Source organism: Citrus clementina, unplaced genomic scaffold (assembly GCF_000493195.1).
Source record: "Citrus clementina cultivar Clemenules unplaced genomic scaffold, Citrus_clementina_v1.0 scaffold_9, whole genome shotgun sequence".
Lineage (NCBI taxonomy): Eukaryota > Viridiplantae > Streptophyta > Magnoliopsida > Sapindales > Rutaceae > Citrus > Citrus x clementina.
Window position 1 is genome coordinate 10,963,988 of NW_006261964.1, and position 10,030 is coordinate 10,974,017.

Consider the following 10,030-nt stretch of genomic DNA (forward strand, 5'->3'; position numbering starts at 1 on the left):
TATATTTCAAGTTAATAAGCCTTTTCATGAGATTGGCTTTGTTATGTGCTATCGGCTATTTATAAATTTTTTCCAATTTTCTCTAAAAAAATCAACCCTAGATTTCTTTTGCGACATGGTGGTAATCACTTTGATTAATCAATGATCAAATAGTACTCATGGTCTTTTGGTTTAATTAAGCCTATTAGTTATTATCTAAATCGGCAAGTCTAGCTTTTTTGCCTTTCAATGGATTCATGTAAGTCTTTCACGTGCAGCAAATATGATGCTATTTGAAGAGAATGGGATTTTAGGTAGTAATTCTTAAACTTCCTAAAAATATTTTTAAAACTCATGCTTGGGGGGAAAATCCTTTAATTTTCAATATTATTTTTTTAATTACGTGAGACTATAGTTCAGATTACATTTTATATTATATGAGATTACTACTAATATTTATAATCAGATAATTAGTGGGATAGCATTGTCCAATTTTTGTCCTCTCTCGTATTGGAGAAACGCTTACTTCACTCACATTTTGTAAAGAAAAATGTTTAATTTACTTAATTATTTCATAATTTAGAAAAAAAATTAAACCCTCCATAATTACTTTTATGAGAATCCGAACACATGCTCTTACAATTCTCCCACTAGGCTAAAAAATATTCAATATTTAAAATGAGAAAGACGAGTAAATTATAGGAGAAATCCAAATAGGCGCGGCCCAATACGGTGGAGCTTTTTAAAAAAAATTAATTTTCAATATTCAAAATGAGAAAGACGATAAATTTATTAGAGAAATCCAAGTAGGCCGGTCCCAACACACTGGGACTTTTTAACATCCCTCTGTGATTCTTATTACACCCCCTTTAAATTTTATTTTTCAAAACATCTTCAGCTTAATTTATAAACAGACTCCGTATATTAAAAATATAACTATCATTTCATAAAATTCACACAAATTTTTTTATTTTTATTTATAAAATACACACTAATTCTTAAATTATTATATAATTTCTTATTACTGTAATCTCTTAATTTCTTTGTTGGAGCAGTATTGCGGCATAACTAAATAAAAACAATGGGGTACATTGTTAATTAAATCTCTCTTGGAAATCATTATTGATTTTGAGCCTGAGGCCACTTTCGTATTGTTAATGTATACATGTATTGGACAGGTAGTAACTCCTAACATCAACAGTTGTCAAAAGATTTTAGAAAGAAAAGGGGAAAAAAATTGTGGATACTTATAATGCAATAATTATACATATGATTTGTATAAAGTGTTAAGGTTAAATTTTGCCTTTTAGTAATTTTTTGACAATCGACGTAGTTCAACTAACTGTAAATGAACTTTGCATATGTGATAACTCAAATTTGAGTAATGCCATAGGAAAACGGTTAGTATTTATTAGGCGAGATTTCATACTCTCATCTAAACCTTTTAAATCATAATAATAATAAGATCCAAAACGTTGTTCTCCCAAATATTTTCGTTGGTTTTTAACCACAACGGCTTCCAATTTAATAACCTTATCAATTGACTTCAAGATAAAAACGACCGAGTCTAGAAACAATTGAATTTAGAGAAAATTCAATGGAGATGATAAACCTATTAGTATGTATTGATCATCTTGGCAAGAGTTTCGAAACAGTAAATATTATATGTTAAATTTTTATGTAAGTTCGTGATCAGCGAAGTTCTAAGTAATAATAAAAATAAGGATCTAAAAAAATTCTCTTACATATTATCATATTTTTGTAATAACCTTCCAGTTTACTTTAAAACAAAACATGATGGAGATCAAAGAATTATCGGTGAGTCTTGATTGGACCGACAAAAGCTTCAAAACATTACACACACTCTAATCACATTTTATCACAAGCACAACACATTAAATAATTTCCTTCTCCGAGATTGATGTAAGGGAAAAGATATCCCTGATCAAATTAACTAGACTATCCCTTTGAGATCATGGTGCTTTTAACCTCTTCCATCCTTATTTTATGTTATCAATTACTTACTAATAATCTTACAATTAATCATGGATTAATTTTAGATTACCTTCTCGTCAATTAACTATTCTCAAATCGCTAATTTTAGATTACCCTCTCGTCAATTAACTATTCTCAAATCACCTTTCTTACTTTTGAAAACCTTAGATTACTCTTCATTTTTATTAAGAAGACAAAAAAATTAATAATCCCAAATTTACAGTTAATCATCATTGCTTCTGCTTGCCAATAGATAATCGTTACTTCATTCGGGCCGGTCATCCATCTCTATGCGTGAACAGTATTATTAATATTCCATGTTTCTGTCGACCTCATGTTCGCATTTTTTTCCACGGGCTGTTGGTGCAATTTTCTAACTCATCAGACCTGTTCAAAGTCAATCCTTGTGGAACAAGTATCCAAACAAGTAGAAAGCAGGAACTTTCATCCACTGCTTCTGTATAATTTAATATTGAATAACCTTCTCCATTGAACTTGTGCAAATAAAGCTTAACAAAGAAGTATAGGGTGATGTGAGTTTTAAAGAGCAGGAAATTAAAAGATAGCAAGTCAAATGGATATCACAATTGCTCTGCCTGCAGAGTGTATTTCCAATATCATTTCTCTTACAACTCCTCGTGATGCTTGCAGATTATCAGTGGTGTCTCCTGTATTCAAATCAGCCGCAGATTCAGATTCCGTGTGGGAGAATTTTCTGCCGTCTGATTACAAGCAGATCATTTCCAACTCTGTCTCTGATTCATCTTTGATCACTTCCCTGTCTAAGAAAGATCTTTATTTTCATCTCTGTCGCAACCCCATCATCATCAACAATGGTACTATGGTAAGTCAAAGTTGACTTACCTTTTATCTAAACAAATCATATACTATATATTAATCTTTTACCTCAATTTATCCTGCTATTTGTGTAGATAATTTTTATTTTGAGTATTATGAATATTAATATTAACACCAAGAGCTTCATCATATGTACATTTAACCAAACAAGATGGTTGACTTCTTCTTCATTGTAATATCCGAAAAACGACATGCTAACTATACTAACTATACCTTGAACTCATCAATTTTTTTGACTTGAATTTTCCTCTTGTTTCGTAGAAACACAATTTTAAATTATCTTTGATGTTTTGAGTTCTAAGCTTTTATATATTCTCTTTAAAAGTCTGGACGTATATGTCTGCAATTAACACCCAGTTGAAATATTAGTAAGCATTGAAATACACCAAAACTGATTTTATAGAAAAGCTAACATCATGAGTACTTTGACAGAGCTTTGCGCTGGAGCTAGAGAGTGGGAAAAAATGTTACATGGTTGGGACAAAAGGGCTTTCCATAGCATGGGGAGATGAACCTAACCATTGGATATTGACTTCTCTACCGGAGTCTAGGTTTGTTCATATATGTTGGCATTGCACGTTTGCATTTTTAATCTTTAGTGGTATAATCGATTTTGTCATCATATAATTTGCTCTTTTGTCAATGCATTGGCAGGTTTCCTGAGGTGGCTGAACTTAAGTATGTGTGGTGGTTTGATGTCAAAGCAATGATAGAGACCAGAATTTTGTCACTCAGAACCAACTATACTGCTTACCTTGTTTTCAAGTTTGTAGAGTCAAAGTATGGATTTGCAAGAAGACCAGTAGACTCTGGGGTCTACATTGAAGGAAGCGATAATGGGGTAAGGCGAAGACTGTTGCTAGATCCTTCAAGAAATATGGCTCGACTATCTCAAGACAGGCGAGATGGGTGGATAGAAATTCAGATGGGCGAGTTCTTCAATGAAAATGGAGATGATGGCAAGTTGGTGTGTAGTCTATTTGAATTTGATAGCTTCATCACCAAGCGTGGGCTCATTATACAAGGAATTGAGGTTAGGCCTAAAAGTGGCTGATAGCATGTATTGAATTATGGTTTTGACACTGCAACATTTAGTCATTCAGTGATGTATGTAAGCTCTTTAGGCGGATCAATCAACCAAGAATTCCACAAATACTTCTTTATTTTATTCATTTTCCCTATTGCAACAACTGAGAGGTGGCATAAGTTTATTGTTGAATGCATTAGGTTAATGAATAATTTTCAGATTAATTGAGCTTTCCTGTATCTTGATGAATGATTTGTATGTAACCTTTAATCGGTCACCAGTCGTTTCTAGCTAACCTGAATTTTCTTGTTCTTCAAGACAATAATGACTTTGAACAAAGTTAAGCACTGCTATTTCTTTACAACAACATTCAATTTATAAGATTTGACGTATGGAGCTTCATCTAGTTGCACATCCAATTCTATGCGTAAATGTTAGATTGAGGCTGGTGTTCGCGAAAATGAATCAGGTGTTCGATCTATTGCCTCAGTGAGTACGTAGTCTTGTGCCAAGCACTCACCCCATCTGGCAAGCCGTGAGATGGCACATCACTTAGCTGAATAACGTGACCCGTGAAGAGGATTCAGCAAATTCCCAAGAATACTATAGGCGTAGAGCTCTCAGGGGTAAGCTCAGAGGACTTTAACAAGACTAACTTGGATCTGTCCTTTGTAAAGGACAATGATCAAGGGTCATTGGAGTCGATCCTTCATATCCATAGGATCTTAGCTACAGTTGTGGATGATTTTGAAAGTAAATTACTTTTAAGAATAGAGTTATTATGATAAGGAGCCAAGGAGGTGCTCATGCAACTTCATGCAGACCATGTTTCACGTGCGGGATGAGTTTGTTTGAATGTCGAAGCAATAGCGGGAGAATCACCACGTCAAACTATTCGTTGCCGGTTTGGAAGAGAATCAAATTGTGGTTGTCATGTTTGATTTGGATTCACTAGGTTTATCTTTAAATATTTTTCTTGTTTTATTTTACTATATTCTAGCTGATATTGTTGGCTAAGAACCAAAGACTTGTGATGTTAGCTACTATAAATAAGTTTCCCGCTGCGAATAAAGATAGTCAACAATTATCATATTAAATTATCTCTGGTCGTTCTCACCAAAAGCAGAACAACGTTATCATCTTTTAATCATTGTTAGCAAGCATCTGACTGTGACCTATCATATTATTAATGAATGATTTTGTTTTAAGTCTTCATTTCTTTATCTGAAATGAATACCTACACTCTTAAGATTTCAGAAAATAATCATGTATATTGCAAGCTTTTAATAAGGGATACACTCCTAAAATTTGAAAAAATAATCACGTATACTCCAAGTCTTAAATAAGGGATACTAAGACCACCTTTTGAATAATATAATTGACGGTTCCACATCAGATTATAACATGAAACCTCAATTTTATTGTAAAATTTCTCTGTAAAAAGTTTAACCAGCTGATCAATCGCACATTAAAATCTCATGTTCATGAAATGGCACAACTCTTCGTGTTATAAATCTGAAATATAAGTGTGCAACCCAAGAGGGGGGGTGAATTAGTATTTTAAAAATTATCCTAGCAAATCCACACAACAAACAATCTAACGTCTTAATAAAATTGAAAGCAATAAGTTCAATAAAAGCACAATAACAAATGAGTAAGGGAGAAGAGAAACAAACACACGAATTTTTACGTGGTTCGGCAATTCCTGCCTACGTCCACGCCTCCAAGCGATCCAAGCTTGAGGATTTCACTATCCGAGCCTTTTCAAGGCTTTAACCGTTTACAATTGACTTCAAGGTGTCAATGAACCTTTACAACAAAGAGATTATCTCTCAATCTCTTCACTCAAGTGTCTCACACACTCAAACACTTACAATTAAGATGAAGAAATGAAAGTTACAACAAAACTCACTCAAAGAGTAGATATTCAAAAATGAAGAACAAGAGATGATTCAATGTTTTTGTGATTTGCGAATTGAGAGCTCAAGATATCTTGTGTGCTTTTTGTTTATGCTTGCTGGAGAGCTTGAAAATGAATTGGATTTGAGTTTATATAGTTTGAGCTGAAAAACTAGCCGTTATGCACATTTTGGTCATAACCAGCTTACCGTTTATGGAATCCGGTTAGCCGCTTTTATGTTACCGTTAAGGTAAAAATTTGAATTTCAGAATATCCGGTATGCCGCTTTTCATATTCGGTTAGCCGCTTTTGAAATCCGGATTGCCGCTTGCGAAATTCGGATAGCCGTTTATGGTCCAGAAGCTTACTGCCCAGAATCCGGATTGTCGTTTACCATATCCGGTTAGCCGCTTGCTACAGTAACGGCTACAGTGAAATATTTTTTAAATTTATAGTTTGACCTCAAAACTTTATAAAACTATATTATGGCCCAAAACGTTATGAAAGCTTTCAAATAAGTCCAATTTCAGAATTTTTAAATAATGCTTTGTCAATCCCAAAACTTTCTGAAATTATGATTTCATCCAAACTATGTGAAATTATAGAATGACCCAAAATATTTAAATAGTTTCAAATATGTCCAAATCTGAAATTTTAAAACAATATCAAAGGTTTTAAAATACTTTCATTTTAGTCCAAAACACTTTGATTCCATAACATCATTTTCTTATTATAAAAACACAATTCATAAATCTTTGTTTAATCAATACTTGTGGTTTGTTATCATCAAAATTAATATCGATAGCCATATAGGCTAACAATCTCTCCATTTTTAATGATGACAAAATACATTATAAAAATTTAATATAGTTATTAAAAGCTCCCCCTTAATCAATGCAAGTTATTAAAAAGACTCCTCCTGCATACATGCATACTCCCCCTGGATACATGCATATTTTTATAACACATTAAATTATTCTCCCCCTTCATCATCAAAAAGAATAAAAGCTCCCCCTATCAATCATCAAAGTCGTAATACAAGCACATTAGTTAAAAAAAAATATCCATAAGCATAAGGAAATCCATATAATCCATAACAAATAATCAAAACAAATCCATATCATCCAAAACAAATACATAATCCAAAAACATAATAACCATCCATATAGTCGAAAATAAAAGAACATAATGCAGTAAATGAAATGTAGGTGTGTCCAAATACAAGCATAAGAGACTACTGAGGTGGTGATGGAGGTGGATACGGATATGGAATGCCGAAGTGCTAAAAGAGAAGGCGCTGTCCATGAATGAGCTGCTGCTGCAACTGCCGCTGCTGCTGCTGAAATTCAGTCTGCCGCACCTCATCCATAAGCTGCTGAAAAGTAACCTCTTCAGAGGTAGGAGGCTGTGGAGGTGATGAAGCGGATGCAGAGGCACCAGGAGCTGAAGCAATCACAAGAGGATCTCGGCGTCTATGCTGCCCCCGAAATGAGAGTGAGAAAACTGGTAGCTGATCGGCTGGAACCACAGCATTAAGTGGCCGATCATCATTTAGAGCAAGAAAGGTAAACTTGTTTTCAGTGAATTTGACCCAAGTTTCATTTTTCACTCAAAGCCTAAGCCGAAAATAACATCATCCCCGATACCCTTTGACGGTCTACATGACGGTTCTTGAATCGGTACATCAAAATATTTAAGGATTCGGGTAATGAAGTGACCATATGGAAGGGAGCGGGTAATCAAGGCAGGTATGGTCAACATGGTTCGGATGATGGTATAGCCCAAGTTAACCGGACGACGTCTAAGAATACAGTCAATCAAAGCAACGTCCATGTGAGAAACCTCATCCAAATGCCCTGATCTAGGAAGTACAATGGACTTAATAATGCGAAGCAAAATGCGAGTTTGAAGACAAAGACACTAAGTGCGGAAATGAATGGTACAATCTTCAACAGAAAGATCATTACGCCGACAAATATTACGAATGGCGTTAACATGAACATAACTATCAAGTTTACGACATTTCCTAGGTGAATAAATTTCTAGGCCAAAATCGGATGATCCTAGGATAGAGTTTAACAGGGAAACATCAAAATTAATCATAACTCCTCCAACATTGGTGATTACTCGAGTCTTGTTCTCCTTAGAAACGTCCATATTCGAGTAAAACACTTTCACCAAGTCGGGATACAAATTCTCCTCAAACATAAGTGCATCAATCCAACCAACATCTCCCAACAATTGAAATAAATTTCTATGACTAATATTGAGAGTATGAATCCAATCCGGTAAAACATAAAACGTATTGAGTATCTCACGAGTCCTGAAGCTTTGTTGAAACCGTTTGACTAAATATTTCTTGTTCTGAAAGTGTGTGGACTCAAAATTGGATTGGTTGGAGGTGCCCCCTGCTTGCCGTGACCGGTTGGTTGGTTGAATCAGTTCTTTGCCTTTTCTTCGAATCGACCGTGAGCTTGACATGTTGATTTGGAGTGATTTGAAGTTGAAAGAAGCAAAGAGAATGAAGATTATGAAGATTGAAAGTGATTTTGAGAAGCAATTTAGATCAAAAATGACTTGAGGGGAAGAATTTTAGAGAGAGAAAAATTTGGTTAAACCCTAGGTTGAATTTGGGATCTAAAGATTTAGATGTTGAAAATGGATTTGGAGTATGATTTTAGGCATAAGAACGGATGGGAATTAGGATTTATGGATTGATTTGCATCAAAACCGAGTAGAAATTGTGGATTTTGGAGTGAAAACGAGTGAGGAATAAACGGTTTTTAGAGAGAGAGAGAGAGATCTGGTTGGCCGAATGAAGGAGGAAGATGAACAGCTTATAAAGCTTCAAATCCGGCTTGCCGGATTTCACTAACCGGTTAGCCGGTTAGTGTCCAGAATCATAAAAGCTGAAAACGGCTTGCCGGATACGTTATCCGGTTTGCCGAATAGCTTCCAGAATGGTTCAAACACGCATCGGCTTACCGGTTCGAATAACCGGCTGGCCGATTTCGAGTCAGAACATGGCTTCACGAATTTGGCTTTTCGGATTGAAGAACCGGTTAGCCGGTTGTGAGGCAGAACCATGCAAACCGTAATCGATTTTTCGGATTTGAAGAACCGGCTGCCCAGTTTTGAGGCAGAGAGGAAGCTTAGCAAATCCGATTTTCCGGATTGAATAACCAGATGACCGGTTTGCGTCCAGTGAGCTCCAGAATACATCCAGCTTTCCGGTTTGATAAATCTGGTTATCCGAATGTTGACCCGAGAGCAACCAAAGCTAATCCGGTTTACCGGTTTGATAAATCCGGTTATCCGGAATTTGTCCTGAGAGGAATCAACAAGAAAGCGGTTTTCCGGATGAGAGAAAGTGGTATTCCGGTTTAGACTTAGAAATCTATTTGTCTCTAATTGAATTTTGGCAAGTTCTTATACTTGTATTATACACACCATTTTATTTTTGGCTTTTAAAAATTGATTAGTTTTAAATCATTTTGAGATTTAAAACTTTTCAATAAGCCATTTAATGCATGAAACATAAAATCATAAAATTACAAGTATATCAAGCTATCTAATTCATGAAGCATAAATCCATATAATAACAAACATATCAAGCCATTTAGTAAAACATAAGTCAAGATGCAACATTCATCATTCCAAGCTCATGTCTTATCTTTATCAAATGCTCTTCGCTAAGAGGTTTTGTAAAGATATCCGCAAGCTGATTTTCAGTAGAAACAAATTTAATTACAACATCTCCTTTTTGAACATGATCTCTAAGGAAATGATGTCTAATTTCTATATGCTTAGTCCTAGAATGTTGAACGGGATTCTTGGAAAGATTTATAGCATTAGTATTGTCACACAAGATAGGTATTTGATCAAGTTTAATACCATAGTCTCTAAGGGTTTGTTTCATCCAAAGAATTTGTGCACAACAACTATCTGCAGCAATATATTCTGCCTCGGTGGTTGAAAGTGCAACTGAGTTTTGTTTCTTACTAAACCAAGAGACAAGTGAATGACCTAGGAAGTGACATGTTCCATTAGTACTTTTTCTGTCAACCTTATATCCGGCAAAATCAGCATCCGAATAACAAGTTAAGTTAATATGAGTTCCCCTAGGATACCAAAGGCCAAGATTAATGGTGTCAATCAAATATCAAAAAATACGTTTGACAGCAAGCATGTGTGACTCTTTAGGACAAGATTGAAATCTAGCACACAAACATACACTAAACATAATATCAGGCCTACTAGCAGTTAAATAG

The 10,030-nt window shown here is 34.8% G+C and overlaps 1 protein-coding gene across 1 annotated transcript; it reads left to right on the top strand.

Annotated features, from left to right (window-relative positions):
• Nucleotides 1-2,548: 2,548 nt before the first annotated feature.
• Nucleotides 2,549-3,886, top strand: LOC18033518 (putative F-box protein PP2-B12). The gene is made up of 3 exons (XM_006420585.2): nucleotides 2,549-2,818; nucleotides 3,265-3,383; nucleotides 3,487-3,886. The coding sequence occupies exons 1-3, from the start codon at nucleotides 2,549-2,551 to the stop codon at nucleotides 3,884-3,886; spliced, it is 789 nt and encodes a 262-aa protein (XP_006420648.1).
• The last annotated feature ends 6,144 nt before the right edge of the window (nucleotides 3,887-10,030 follow it).